Here is a 14823-nt window from a genome sequence, read left to right on the forward strand (position 1 = left end):
GCTGTATGACCTCAAGGTGATCTAGGTAATAGATACAACTCCGTGCTAGTCCAGTAGTAGAAGAGAAAGTGAGAAATCCCTGGGCATTGTGGGGTCTTTGTCTATTGTGTAGTATCTACGAAGTGCGATTTGTTGACCACCACCGTATCTAGTACTAGATAGCGTTGCTGGAAGCCAGATAGTGGCCCTCACTGCCTTGTATCATGCCTATCCATACTCTCTTGTTCACCTGGGATGCTGTCACTCTCAGAGGATAAACGGGAACTTGGGAAGTGTATCTTGAGCTTGCTCGTACTGTGTAGATACCCCAGTACTAGTAGTAGCGGGAGTAGACAAAAAGATTACATAAGGAAGCAGAACCCGTTCAACCAATAGGAGATCTTCTAAAGGCCATATCAAATCTGTCTGGTGTTCTTCAGGTACTGCCATGTAGCGTGTAGGGACTAGGGAGATAGTTGAGCATCATCTGTTGCTCTCAACATCATCTACATCTAGAACTATACTTAATAGAGGTCGATTCCATAGAATCAAGGCCTTTGATTGGTGTAGGTGTTACTCAGAATATAGGTAGACATCGCCGAAGAAGCTGAGCCTACAACCACTTTCGGCAACAGAACTGAATTCAGACAGACAAGAACAATTGATTGCTTTCTAGTTACTGTACATTGCAATCACAAGAATCACACCCGCCATTAGCTCAAGAGCCATACCCGCACATGTCACTTTTCGTAATTAGCTGGGAATGCGATCCATTTATTCATCACCACCACCCTCGGTGAGACGACCAGGCTTGGAGTTGAGGTACTCGTTTCTAGACAAAAACAACGCATTAGCAGATGAGCCACGATCGATCGAGTGGTTTTTTGGGGAGGGATGTAGGCTGAAGAAGACGCATACCTCTCAATGGCCCAGTTCATAGCGGCGTAAGCGGCAACAAAAGGAGGAACGACGTAGAGGACCTGGTGTCTGAATCTACGGAAGGTGTTGAAGATGGCAGCGTTGAAGGCACCGGCCAGGGGGCGCTGACGGTTGGCAGACAGAGAGTAGGTGGTAATGCGCTGGGGAGTCGGGCAGCCTAGAGACAGCGCAAAATTACAATATCAGCATCCGCAAATAACGAGCCTATCGCTTCCCTATGATCAGGGAAATAGTGTAAATCAATTTTCCAGGGGCTCGAGTATGCATTGAACTCAAATAACCAGTAGGTCATCTTCGATGCGCGATCCAGGTAAAGCGTTCATATAATCATATTGGGTTCATAGACCTACCAAGGTCACCCCAGTCGCCGATGTAACTACAAAAAACCATAGTGTCAGCACATGCGGCCATATAGCAGATCCTCAATTGCATGAAGAATCGGGAGGCAGCGAGCACAGGGCTGCTTTGTCCCCGGTATGAGGATGGATATAACCGCCCACGGATACCAGGGATATCAGAGCCGCCTGACGCCGCGATTGAGGGAAACTCACACTCCGGTCTTAGGATTCAGATGACCACCCATTGTGACTGTAGTCAAGACGATCGAAAAACAAACGTAAAAGAGAATGCGTGGACGAGCAGCACAGGGCGAGAGTAGCAGCAGAAAGAGAGACGAGGTCGAGTCGGGCCAAAACGGCGAAGTTGGAGGTTTGGCCCTGCGTCCGGCGCTAGGCCGCATCGGGACAGCATGCGAAAAGCCCGACATCATCAAATGACAAGGACAGTCCAGAGAGCAGTTAATCGACGCCAGAACGAACCGCTTCCACCTCATCCATCACATCTATTCTCATCCATCATGGCGGCTAACGGACTGTACAATCTCTACCGGCTCGCCATCCCCGTGGCCACCGGCGCCATGATCTTCAACGCCTCCATCTACGATGTCCGCGGTGGTACACGGGCGGTCATCTTCGACCGACTGTCTGGTGTCCAGGAGAAGGTGATCAACGAGGGCACGCATTTCCTTATTCCCTGGTTGCAGAAGGCTATTGTCTACGATGTCCGCACCAAGCCTCGCAACATCTCCACCACTACGGGCAGTAAGGACTTGCAGATGGTCAGCTTGACCCTGCGAGTGCTTCATCGTCCAGATGTCCCGAAGCTGCCGGTTATCTATCAGGTAAGCTGATCCTTGTCCAGAAGGATGTGTAATTCGATGTATGCTAATGCTAATCGTCAAGAAATACGGTACCGACTACGATGAGCGTGTCCTCCCCTCGATCGGCAACGAAGTCCTCAAAGCCATCGTCGCCCAGTTTGACGCCGCCGAGCTCATCACACAACGAGAGGCTGTATCGAACCGCATCCGCACCGACCTGCTGAAGCGCGCCGCACAGTTCAACATCGCTCTGGAAGACGTCTCCATTACACACATGACCTTCGGAAAGGAGTTCACGCGGGCCGTCGAGCAGAAGCAGATCGCACAGCAGGACGCCGAGCGGGCCCGGTTCATCGTCGAGAGAGCCGAGCAGGAGCGTCAGGCCAACGTTATCCGTGCCGAGGGTGAAGCTGAGAGTGCCGATATCATCAGCAAGGCCGTCGCTCGGGCGGGCAGCGGTCTCATTGAGATCCGTCGGATCGATGCCACCAAGGAAATCGCCCAGACGCTGGCGAGCAACCCCAACGTCACGTACCTGCCAGGCAGCGATGGCAAGGAGGGCGGCAAGGGCACGAGCCTTCTGCTGGGTTTGAGAAACTAGGGCAAGGGAAGAGAAAACTTGCACCAATGAAGAAAACAGAGCAAGAAGGGCTGTCACTGGATGTGGCTTTCGTTTGAATTTCAATCTCATTTATTCCAACGGGATGGGGATTTAGGCTTGCATGATCTCCCGGCGAACTGATGTTGTATGGTTGTACCTGAATTCTCTTTTCTCATAATTTATCTGTAGCAATAGTATATCCATTCCTCTCTATCCTCTGTCCTGCTGGATTTCCCCAACAGTATATCGCAAAGTGGTATCTTTCCTAGCCTAGCTCCCTTCCGATCTCATCCTAACGTCTCCCGTCTCTCTCCCATTCAGTCACCTAACCTACGATACACATGAACCTGGAATCGCATATCCTCCAGACCCGCCCCTTCACCAACGTAATACCGCAGCCGTGCCGCATCCCTCCTCCACCACCGCGAATCCTGCGAATAAATCTTCTCCCATCTGCCCACCGCAACCGAAAGCAGCGTATGATCCAGCAGAAACTTCATGGGATAGCGCCGCTCCTGTGCGCCTGTCGCATCTCCCGCAGTGTCCGCATCCTTCTTCGCAGCCTTCCCCAGCGTCAGCGTCGAATAGCTCCCGGGACTATCCACAACCAGGAGTACGGTGCCGGGTCGCAGCAGATCCGTCATGCGGAGTAAGAACGCCGTAGTCTTCGCCATGGAAGTCGAGAAGAGCTCGTTCAAGGTGAACATGAGCGTGACCATGACCGTTTGGACAGGTGCCTCACTCCCACTCCCACTCCCTCCTCTCTCTGCATCAGGGTGCAAGATCTCCCCTAGCTCCCCCTCCGATAACGAAAGCACATCGGCGCGCCTGAAGCCAACAACGAAATCGCCCGCCTCATCCCGCTGCAACGGCGCCGGACACGCCTTCGAAGCCGGCACCGCAGCCGACCGAAACGTTCGCGCCAGCCGATCCACCACGCTCGACCAGTCCGCAATATCGACAGTCGTAACCTTAAGCCGCGGCGCAGACACACCGGAAGAAGCACCCTCCACGCCCATCCCCTCACCCTCTAGCGAGACCCCAGCGACAGCACCCGCAAGCCCCGTCGCATCCCCCTCGCTCCCCGCATTCAGATCGCGCCAGACAGCCGCCAGCGCCGTGATCTCGGCGCCAGCCCCGCCGCCTATACAAACGACATGGTCCGTGCCTGTGCCTGCGGCCGCGCCCGCAGCCGTTGCCGAACTCAAGTCCGGAAAAAGCACCCTTAGCACCGACTTGAAGACGCCGGCGTACCCGAGGGCCCTGGACGCGCTCCAGCGCAGGGCATACGCGCGCAGCAGATCATCGCTCGCGTCCGTGAACGCCGAGTCGAAGTCGCGGTTGTACAGATGCGACTTGATGGTCTGCACGAGGGTCTTGATATCTAGCTGCGCGGGTGCGGTGTCCTGGCTTGGCTCGTTGCTGGCGTTCTCAGTGTCATTTCTCCGGTCTTGTGCCTCTGTTGTTAGTAGGGCGGACTTGAAGACGTTGAGGAGGAGCTGTTGGAGGGGAAGCGGGATGGTGGCGGAGAGGTCGATCTTGTTACTGGCGTCTGGGTTGGTGTCGGTGTTGGTGTCTGCTTGGTTGCGCTGGGGTTGTTTGTTCGGGGCCTGTCGCTTCTTGTTGTCGTCGCGGCCCTGCTGGCTCTTTGCGGTGGGCTTTTTACCGGCCCCTAATCTTGGTGGTGCCATTTTTATTTTTTATTTTTTGGTTTGTTGGGTTATAGAGCTTTCTCTGTTGGTGGTTTGAGGTTTTTTTGGTTTTTCTCCATACATACGTAGTATATTTTTTCTGGGGACTCCACCCGCTGAACGATAAGCTACATCCAAGCAAAGTTTCGAGGAAAGAAAAGACTATGAGGAAATCAGTGTTAAACTTGACAATGCCGATGAAGGACGATATGGATTCGACATCTAAATACATAGCTAGCACAACGACAAGTTTCCATCTAATGCTGGAGACCATCATACAAAGTGGTGCAGTGTAGACTGTCCTCGGACGACGACACTCATATTTATCTTAAAACTTTCGACATTGAATCGTATCAATTTGATACTAACATCTATGGTAGTCTCATGGACATGTCGCCTCACACATGTAAACTAAACACCAAAGACATCGAAAAAAGCCGACCAGGCAGATCCGTCATCGGATAAGAAATGAAGATGAAAGCCAGTAACACCTGTTCAAACCGGCCACCGCAATAAAAGCAGCTATGTTGGCAAATTCACATATGACCGCCAGAAGATTAGAGATGGGGAGCAAGAAGGAAAAGGAAGAGAAGAGAAATGGAGGCTGAAAAGGACTGTCAAGAAGTAGGTGAAGTAAATGCAACAAGATTGACCACACTCGGGAACAAGCGGACAGCAATCAAACATCAACGAGAGACAAGAAGTAAAACCAGAGCATCACACTCTTACGCTGAAAATAACATGTCGAGAAAAGAGATTCGTCAGTGATCTCGAAAGAATAAGAAGGAACAAACAAGGGGGAAACAAGCAAAAGAGGCCAGCAATGGATAGACCTGCAGAGACCATGCCGATCGAATCGTTCATAATGCGGATGAATATGTACAAGAATAAAGGGGAATCGTTGAAAGTGACCTGGATGTTCATGACCGCTGTTCTTCTCGAACAACATCCTCGGTCAGCTTTTCCTTCTCGTTGGTCCTCCAGAAGTGCATGAGACGACTGAGCCGGCGGCCCTTCTTCTTGGTCTTCTCGGGAGCATCACTTGGTGGCTTTTCTTCAATGCTGAGCTTGCTCCTCTCACCGTTGGGACCGCCGACCAGCTTGGACAAACTAGCCAGGCTCGACCTTTTCTGGCTACGAGCATGGCTGCTGCGACGGTGAACCGCAGCAGAAAAAGAAGCGGAGCGGTCAGTGGAAGGGCGGGACCGATGGAAGAATGTCCCCGAGAACCGGCCGAGAGTGTTGGTCGTGGTCGACGCACTGCTGGTCAATGACGGCACATCTTCCATAGACGCATGAGGTAGGTCCACAGAGGGATTATATGATGGGTTGGAGAAGTTCCGGTCGGTCGTCGACGATGTTGTTATTGAGCGTGGAGCATCAGATGAAGAAAGGGTGAAATCGGGAGATGGAAAAGAGGAGTTTGACAGAAAGCAGGTGCTTTGTAAAGAGAATTGGGGGATATTGCCGGTGAGTTCGAGTGGCGATGTCGCCGGCCGGCTGTCAGCGGGCAGGAATCGAGGGGAGATTTCGGGGCTAAGTGGGATTGGTGCTTTGTTCGGCCAGCTCTCCTGCTGAAGGCTTTCCACTGGATTTCCAGGACTGCCAAAAGGATTGTTCGCATTGCGAAGGTGGTCCACAGCTATTTCTTGCGCAACCATTTCAGGTTTGTTCTGCATCTCCTGGCGGTCAAAAGAGGTGTTGGCAATCGTTCCTTCGCACAACTCGTTGCTGGAAATTCCAAGCCCAGCTTGCTGTGACTTGGGTTCAACATTTGCAGTAGGTCGAATCATGGTATCGTCGGTGTCCCGACTGCCAACAGTTTGCTGGTCAGAGTTGTCATTTGATGAGTTGAGCAACATATCAGACACTGTTTCACGGCCATCCTGGGGCGATTCAGTTGTGGCTGCTAAGAACGCATCTTCTTCTTCTTCGTAGAACACATCGGGAACTTCCAGAGAAGAGGAATTAGCCAGCCGATTGTTCAGAAAACTCCGATCAAAGGGAGGCATCTCAGGCGCGCTTTCAGCACGACGATGATAGCGCATTTCGGGGCCGACAAATTCACCCCGTCGCCCACCACTGTACATCCGTCTAGACACCGCGGAAAATCCATTGCCGGCACCCTTTCCGGCGCGCATATCAGGAGTGTTGAAGGGACCGAGAGCTGCATCCAAGTCGATGACAGGGCTGAGGGCATCGTCCTGTGAGCCTTGCTCGTAGAAACTCCTTGGTTTCCAGGAATTTTCGAACGACGGTTGTGCTTCGACCTCGGAGGGGAAACGACCCGAATCCGGGGCGTTTGGATTGGTTGGGGTACGGATAACAACAATAGTATCGTCGTCAAAGTCAACATCCAAGCCAGAACCAAGATCCGAATTGGTGCGGGTAATGACCGGTGGCACAACGGCAGAATCTGCTTCTAAAGTTTCCTTCTTCGACTGATGCCGCTTACCCTTGCCTCGAGTCAGAATGGCCCCCGCCCAGGACCGGACCTTCTTCTGTCTCTTTTTGGCCTTTAATCGACTCTTCTTTGAAGCATGGGCTTCGTCTGACCCGGGATGTTCATCATCAGACGAGCTTGAATTCAAGTCATCAGAGGATGAGCGCCTAGACGAGTCTGTAAGATGATAGTCATCGCTAACCCGGTTCTTCCGGCCCGTGGTCGCATCAAGAATTCCAGACGACAGGCTTTTGTGGAAACGAGTGTGTCCTGCCGCAGATGTGGGCCGCTTCAACGATGAAATATCATGATTGACAGCAGTTGCATTTAGGTCGAACATTAAGAGGGCGTCGGCAGTCTTCGGTCTCGGTGTGATACTTCCGTTTGCAGTAGAGGCCTGCTCATTGTTGTAAAGAAACCCGGCCGTACCAGTCTTTTCGATATTTCTGGTGGTTATCTGCGGTTCGGAGATCGGTATGCTTCCAGAAGAGCCTTGCCTTATGACAGGTGAATACGGAAGTCCAGTTGCAGAAAGACGGTCCGGAGACTCAGACTTGGCTCGAAGCGGTGAGCTTCCTGTTATAGAGATTCGAGGAGAGGCAGGGGGTGTAGGTCGGTTCAAGGCGGTTGCAGAGTAAGAAACAGGGCGGGCCAGCTCATGCACACCATTTTCACGCTTCGAGTCAGCCGGTGTCGGTGGAGCACTTCCCACTGGTTTTGACTCAAGCGCTTTCGTGATAGCAGCAAGATCTACGCCAGAGATAGCTGCCGATCGTCGGTGAGCATGATGGCGCCGTCCATGTCCTCCAGCACTGAAGCCAGGCCCGGGGGTAGGAAGGTTGGCAGGAGCTGGCAGCGGACTTTCGTCACTAGTCTGAACGCCCTCCGCTGCCCCCGAGGTGACGAGCTTATCTCCCCCAATCAACTCACTGCATCGTCGACGGTGCCCGCCCGCCCGATTCGGAGGAATTGCTGGTACCGGAGGTTGTGTGGTACTGGTAGATCCGGGGTTGAAGGAAAAAGCTGGTAGTGGTAGAGGGGCCCTGTGATGTGTTTCAGGAACTACTGAAGGCTGAGCACTCGTATCGTCTGGCTCACGAGCGGGGAAGACAAATGGCGGATTGGGAAGGGGAGTCGACATGGTTAGATTGCGCCGGCTATGTCGGCTGTAAGATTGGCCAGGTGAATCAATGTGTTGAGGAAATGCGGTAGGGGCGTGAGGCGGCAAGGGCAGAGAGATGGACGCCATGATTAGCAGAGGGCAAATATGACCTGCCCGTTCAAAGCTGATTACACGACCAACTCCAAGGAAGAAATGAAATCGACAGTTGATGTTGATCCAGACGCACAGGGACCTCCAGACCAAAGTGACTTTCCTACAGTAATTGGAAAGCCCGACGATGTCTGGAGGCCTTCACCTTTGCAACGAGACCATCGAAAGCGTTGAGCCGAATTCTTAGAGGCGAACCAAATACGACGCTGGGACAATTGCGGGATAAGGAGAATTAAAACAGGTGGAGAAGAAGGCGGAGAATTGAGATCGAGAAATATGCCCGACGCTGCACTAGGATATCCAACAGTTGATGGCAGTGTTGAGGCAATATGAATGAATCGTTCGACGTTGACTGGACTGGAGTTTCCAATTTGCAGCGCGAATCTGGAAATGTTGGTTGGATAAGGAGCGGACGGCCACAAGAACGGGCCAGAGCGAGTCTCGAAACGAAGAGTAGAGAGGTCGAGGGGGAGGAGGAGAAGGAAAGAGAAGAGCGAAAGAAAGAGAGAGAGGAGAAGGATGTGAAGCAAAAAAAAAAAAAAAGGTTAGTTGGCGAAGAAAGGTCAGTAAGAAGGAAGAGAAGAAGAAGAAGAAGAAGAAGAGGAGTAAAGAAGTCGAAGTTAACCCAGGAAAGAGGGAGGAAAGGCTGATTTGCAAGTGGAATAATAATGACGGGGAGAGCGAGAAGAGAGCAGCCCAGGGCATTATTGAGCAAGCAAGACAGCCCAGAGGAGGAGAAACTCAGAAAAAGCAAAAGTGTGGAGGGCAACAGGGGCTGATTGGTCAACGTGCTGATGACAGTGGAGCCGAGGGGGCCCAAGGACGGTTAGTAAGTTACCTTAGCGCGATGGTACCTGACCAGACCGGCCCAGTACGCGGTATTACCCGCCTCACCCAGCCAATGACGGCGTGCCATGAAAGGGACGAACTACTATATTACAGTACCGAACAGGTTAATTTAATAATTCTGTGGTATTAATTGATTTAGGTACTACGAGGTACCTGGTCCTAATTCTTCAACAACATGGATAGTTGATTGATTAATAGTACTTAGCCTAACTAATTATCGATATTGACGCATTAATCCATTCAGGTACGCTGAATATCTCGATCCATGTTGCTGTTTGGAGCATGGAGTTACGTTCCTAGTCTCATGGAATAGAAGATGCATGAGCTCCAAGGCCCAAGTCCAGACAATGGGGGAAAAAAAAACAAAGAAAGAAAGAAAAAAGATGGGAGAAATAAGATAGCGAGATGTAAGTGTCATCCAAGAACTGTTCTTCATTCTCACTGGAAGGTTAGAGAATAAAAGCGTCATGGACCCTGCCCTGCCACCTTGCCACTTGCCACTGGGGAAATACGGACTGGAAACCTAGTGAAAGGGATAAGATAATAAAACAAATACCCTATGTGACTCTGTATCTCTCATGAAGTAATCATCATATAACAGATCTCATTTGAAATAAGATCACTAGTCCGAATAAACTCAAAAGAATGCAACCTACTCATCTCATGATAGTCAGTGTAAATTTGGATGTTCAATGACAATCAGGTTGATTAATATTGATTTCCCAGCCCGGCTCCATTCGGAGAAAAGTCTCCAGGCATCAGCAGAATTAAATGCCCGTTCCTGAATATGGCACCCAATCAGAATTGCAGATTCTGCAAATGATGGAAATCTTGCTGTCTTTCGCAAAATCGGCCAAGTGCCACCGCTAGCCAGGATTTACTAAGCGAAAGTAGCCTAGCAGTAAACTTGCGTGGCTTAAGTGTATTTTACAAGATATAACACCAAAGTAAATCCTGATAGAAGGATGCCTGTTTTGGAGGCCAGCCATGAAGACATAGAATAGTAACAGAGCACAACATTCTCATAGATCATAGAGAAGGATTTCAACATCCTCTCTCTTGAGTTTCAACTTTTCCTTTTTCTGCATCTCAAGAATATCAATCTCAAGGCTAAAGCTCTTAGCCACTGCTTGAGTCGCTTATCAATGAGCAGGCCTCTGTCGGCAAATTAAACCTGAAATACCGGATGGATCATGGACCAGCATTCCCTAAAAAAGCTCCAAGGCCCCCAACATCAATCGTCAAAGATACCAGGTTACCAACATAGGCATGGACTCCTTCAGTCAGCCTCCAGCTTTCACGTCCTTCGTTGTTGTTGGCATTGGCAAGTGGAGTGTGAGGCTATGAGCGCCTACGGAGTATGGAGTCGACCATGGACAATTGACAGTTTGACACATTCCTCGGACGATTCTTTTGCGTTGTCTGTCTTTGTTTCAGACTTTCAGCTTCTCCGGATGGACTACGGAGTATCTACGGAGCACGGATAGACCGCACCAATTCGAACCCCCCTGTCAGCAATGGCGCATGGTTTGAGACACGGACCAGGTCGATTGGTTGCTGCTATTTCCAGGCTCACTGCTGAATGCTGAGTGCTGACACTATCTATCTAGGTTAGTGCTGTCTAGTCTTTAGTGAGTATCTACACAGTACACCGTATGAAGCATGGATCCATTTTGTTGAGTGATAATCCACCATAGAATAATAATGTTGAGCAACGAACTCTCCTGACGCTAGGAGGGGATTATTAGTTCGAGTTGCCCATGTGTTTCATTTCCAGATAGCGCTGTCAGATCGTTATTGGATGAACGGATTATTGAACTACCCAGCTCTATTTCAGGAACAAAGCAAAATATGGATATTCTCGAAGTTGGTTCCGGAGTACTGATTTCGATGCAGATTGACTGTTCACAGGTGTACCTGTTCTGTTCTCTTGCATCAGATCCTGGTTTGTTCTCTTCGGTAAGTAGTAGACTACAGTAAGTAAGTACAGGCAGTCCAGTTCACTCCTCCCCCCCCCCTGGGTAGTATCGGCGCTTAACTCGCATATTGAGACAATTTATGGAGTACACAGTAGGTAGAATACTAGGTACCTAGTAGGTAGTACTCCGTACCTATTTTCCACCTCCGAATGATCCAATGCTATTTCTGTATTCCATTCTGTATGCATTCTTACAATACAATACAATAGTGGATGGGGATATCACCACCAGCCACGTTCATGCAAGGGTCTTGATAGATCATCACTGTCTCACTTGAACTGTCTTCGCGAGAGAAGAAAAAAAACCTGGAACATCGAGAAGTTGAGAACAATGTCCCGAACAACTATCATGGAAGTATCACTGTCAAAGCTATTGTTGGATTCGGCTGACCAAGGAATCAGAGACATTGAATGGCCGAACCATGGTTAACGTTAACGGGACATCGCTGCCTGTTCGTGGAGTTGGAACTTGGATCATGGATGTGGTTGATTTCGATCCACTCGGTGATCGAGATAAAAACGATTTTCCGGTTCTACCGAAAATCATGGAAAGTGGCTCATCCAGACAACGTCCAGTGATCCAGTCAGAGCTGGACAACCACAGCTGACGCCCGAACCGGCGAAATCCGATCGTGATGTCAGCCCTACAGTCTCGGTTCACTGCAGCCGTTGGTTGGGATTGTTCCTCGGCTCTCCCTGGGATACGAAGGCTGCTACCTGACTCTTTGCGGTCTGTACTCCGTACAGATTTTGCTTATCAGGTACTTAAAGTTTGCAACATGCATCTGTCTTGCCAGCCAGCCCCATGCCTCTGCGCCAGGAGCCCAGGGCAGTCCTGTTCTCCTGCGAGCTGACGGACACCCAACGCAGGTTCCGCCAGGGAGACGCCGGATGCATCGAGCCAGTCATTTCGCCCGCCGGCATGTCGGGTTCTTGGTTGTCCCTTCATGCGGGGCTATGTGTCGTCCAAAACTAATGCTAGACTATCTACAGAGGTGTGGTGCAAAAGTATCCGGTAGACCCACATACCTACAGCCAATTAGCATTCAGAAATGATATGTACAATATCACGTGACTGACCTATACTTTTGCACCACACCTCCGTAGACGACGATGTCCTCGTTGGGCTGGTTGAATGGCACTGATCTAGATCCGCTTCATGACCCGGTCCGTTCTCTTCCCCAGTGACTAGGGCGTGTTCGCAAAAATTGGCCACCTGGATTTCGATGTTGGTAGACGATGGGTGCGCCTGGGCAATCTGCAACGAATGGGTGGCCAGCTGCGTATGCCACAGATATGCTACAGATGGGGCCCTTGACGTTCTTGGTGACGGTCTATATGTCCGACTTCGAGAGGGTTGTACATGTTCCGGATTACTGAGAGGCATCGGGCGCCACCATGGACTCCAGTGCCCATCAGTCGCTGGATCGATTCGCAGAAAAGCGATGCTGGTATGCCGATGGCTATGACGGTGCCACAGGTATCTATATACCCGTCCGTCCGAGCCTAGTGGGCACCGGACGAAGATAGACTGCTGGTCACGCGACAAAGTTCAAATCCACAATGCAATCATGTGCTCGTAATGCCACAGTCATCACTAAGGTATAAGAAAAATAAAACAGTTTTAAACAGACGTCCCGTAGAACACGCTCTATGATGGCTAGAGCGTGCTGTGAATGGCAGGCCCTCACGCTGAACACACAAAGTGTTCTGAGCTACATTGCTCTGCTTCCTAAAGCACATACAGTGATGGCACTGTCATGGAACCCAGGGCTAGATACCCAAAAGAAATCGGACCCGACGCATACCCCCCAAATAATCAGCTGGGGATTGTGTTGCCTCTCTATAGTGGAGGACCCTATTAGCCGTCTTTCTACTGGAGATAACGGATTGAAATGACGAGAGGCGAGAGGCATATTTCCCCCTTTACTACGGACCAACTCAGGTGTACATGGTGATCATTTCTGACGGTGGACCACCATCGTCATTCAAGGAATACGATTCTTGCTGGATCTTTGCAAGCAAGTTGGTATAGGAGGATGCTCGATAGCTCAGCCCGTCCAGCCATCGTGGCCGGAGAGGAAGTTGACTATTCAACTCCTTCGATTTGCAGGTAAAAAAATGGACCATACCACCTGGGCAAAGATCTTGGGGGGTGGGCTATACGAGGACAATCATCAAGTCGGTCATTGTATTCGTCCAGGTCCAATATGAGCATGTATCGTGGTTTTAAAACAAACATAGTTCAGTCAGAACCCCACATCTGGTCCATGCTCAGATAGGGGATAGCATCCTCCCAGATACGAGGGCGTCTTACTTCATTCGGTACTCTAAGCCATAAAATTGTAACTTCTCAAGGGCCTGACTTAGGCTAGATCTTTCTCATCTATATTCAAGCGAATCTTCCACCTCTGAGATCAGCGCTGTCTCTAATGAGGGATAGGGTACAAGAAAAAAGGAAGAGAGAGGAAGAAAAAAGCAGATCATGATGACAGTCGTAAATGCAACCCGTGGGCAAATTCCATGTACAATAGAACTCCCGCCGCGGAAGAAAGAATGCGGCACGTTTCGTGGACTCTTCCCCCGTTACGTCTCAACAGCACCCGGAGAAACAGCAAGTATAACAACCAAAGACGTTACGATCAAAGCGCCAGCAACAAGCGAAATAAGAGCAATACTCCCACGGCTGGCTGCAAATTTACCCTGCAAAATCCAGTGCTGACTCTCGAAGTAGCGATGAAACCCAATCAGCAGAATGAGGATAGCAATGCCTATGAACGTGGTACCGAGCGGTTTGCCGACATTTCGCAGTCGTTGTGATGCGGACGTTACTCCTAATTGTGCAGGATCATAAAATGGAGGAGATAGAAGCGGAGGAAAGGCCTGGGAGGTGATTTCGGTCGTTTGCGTGGAGCCGGCGTTGAGACGGAAGAGCTGTGTCACTGCAATACCAACGGAAGCGAAGGCTAACGACGTCCTCAGCCAGGCGAGAAATGTACGCTCTATACATTACATCCATGCACATTGTCAATGACTGATACAAACTCGATGAAGAAAGCGGTTTGGACGTGGGAGGGGGCACACCTAATGCAAGATGATCTCGTGCAACGCTTCCCTTGTTTTCTAGTTCTAAACTACCATACTTCTCCGCAAGTCGACTATACCACGTTGAATGAGGCTCTTGTGGGCCAGACTGGTTATTCTGCTGACTTTCATTCCCTGGATTTTGCTGTATCGGATTCTTCGGATGGCCGTTGCCAGGTGCCGAGTCCCCGGCTCTCATGCCCTCCGTCTGATCGGGATGTTGCCGTGTTGCATCTCCATTGTTTACAACCAAGCCAGTCCTGTTCGTCAACTGAGGCTGACCACGGTCGGGGGTCGTGGTAGTCCGATCCTGTGAGTTCAAAAGAGACATGTTCGGATCGGGAAGATGGACGACGGGTTGTGTGCGAGTCCTCTGTCGGTGGCCACTTTGGCGTGGGATTCAATCAAATCAGAAGTGTTGGAGATGGCGTGCTCGCTAAATCGTCAGGGTCAGCACTCAGCAGTAGACCAGTCTGACCCAACGCGTTTCTTTTTTTGCTTCTTCCGCTTCTGAAGTGCTAAGTACTCCGTCAGTTGCCTGATGTTAATTCTGGCGAGATTGTCCTTTTGAGTTTCACATCAACCACGGCTGGTGGGGAAACGATAAGATGAAGATTGTATGTAGACTGTAGAGAGAGTTGGATTAGCGTTCTGTAGATAGTTCGTAGTCGGTCTCTGCAATTTCTGAGACTTCCCACTGCTAACCTCGTTCTTCCATCTGCCTCTTTCTGCTCGTCTTGTCTCACCCAGAGAAACATCACGCGCCAGCCGACAGACCTTCCTAGCCGTTTTAGGTTAGCGCCTTGGCTAATCACATGGTGATACGG

The 14823-nt window shown here is 50.4% G+C and overlaps 5 protein-coding genes across 5 annotated transcripts, besides 2 other annotated features; 1 reads left to right on the top strand and 4 right to left on the bottom strand.

The window, feature by feature from the left end:
- Positions 1-753: 753 nt before the first annotated feature.
- ACLA_021950 (ubiquinol--cytochrome-c reductase subunit 8) lies at positions 754-1501 on the bottom strand (the record flags this gene model as incomplete). Its single annotated transcript, XM_001268906.1, has 4 exons — positions 754-811; positions 898-1075; positions 1269-1294; positions 1470-1501. The coding sequence occupies 4 exons, from the start codon at positions 1499-1501 to the stop codon at positions 754-756; spliced, it is 294 nt and encodes a 97-aa protein (XP_001268907.1).
- A 273-nt stretch (positions 1502-1774) lies between these two features.
- phb1 (prohibitin subunit PHB1) lies at positions 1775-2678 on the top strand (the record flags this gene model as incomplete). Its single annotated transcript, XM_001268907.1, has 2 exons — positions 1775-2098; positions 2160-2678. 2 exons carry the CDS (start codon positions 1775-1777, stop codon positions 2676-2678), a joined length of 843 nt encoding a protein of 280 aa, XP_001268908.1.
- A 317-nt stretch (positions 2679-2995) lies between these two features.
- On the bottom strand, positions 2996-4369 carry ACLA_021970 (25S rRNA (uracil2843-N3)-methyltransferase; the record flags this gene model as incomplete). Its single annotated transcript, XM_001268908.1, has 1 exon — positions 2996-4369. The coding sequence occupies one exon, from the start codon at positions 4367-4369 to the stop codon at positions 2996-2998; it is 1374 nt and encodes a 457-aa protein (XP_001268909.1).
- A 920-nt stretch (positions 4370-5289) lies between these two features.
- On the bottom strand, positions 5290-8061 carry ACLA_021980 (putative cell wall proline rich protein; the record flags this gene model as incomplete). Its single annotated transcript, XM_001268909.1, has 1 exon — positions 5290-8061. One exon carries the CDS (start codon positions 8059-8061, stop codon positions 5290-5292), a length of 2772 nt encoding a protein of 923 aa, XP_001268910.1.
- Positions 8062-8653: 592 nt separating this feature from the next.
- Positions 8654-8686: a microsatellite.
- Positions 8654-8690: a microsatellite.
- Positions 8691-13498: 4808 nt separating this feature from the next.
- ACLA_021990 (uncharacterized protein) lies at positions 13499-14327 on the bottom strand (the record flags this gene model as incomplete). Its single annotated transcript, XM_001268910.1, has 2 exons — positions 13499-13914; positions 13997-14327. 2 exons carry the CDS (start codon positions 14325-14327, stop codon positions 13499-13501), a joined length of 747 nt encoding a protein of 248 aa, XP_001268911.1.
- Between the last annotated feature and the right edge of the window lie 496 nt (positions 14328-14823).

Source organism: Aspergillus clavatus, genomic scaffold (assembly GCF_000002715.2).
Source record: "Aspergillus clavatus NRRL 1 1099423829805 genomic scaffold, whole genome shotgun sequence".
Classification (NCBI taxonomy): Eukaryota; Fungi; Ascomycota; class Eurotiomycetes; order Eurotiales; family Aspergillaceae; genus Aspergillus; species Aspergillus clavatus.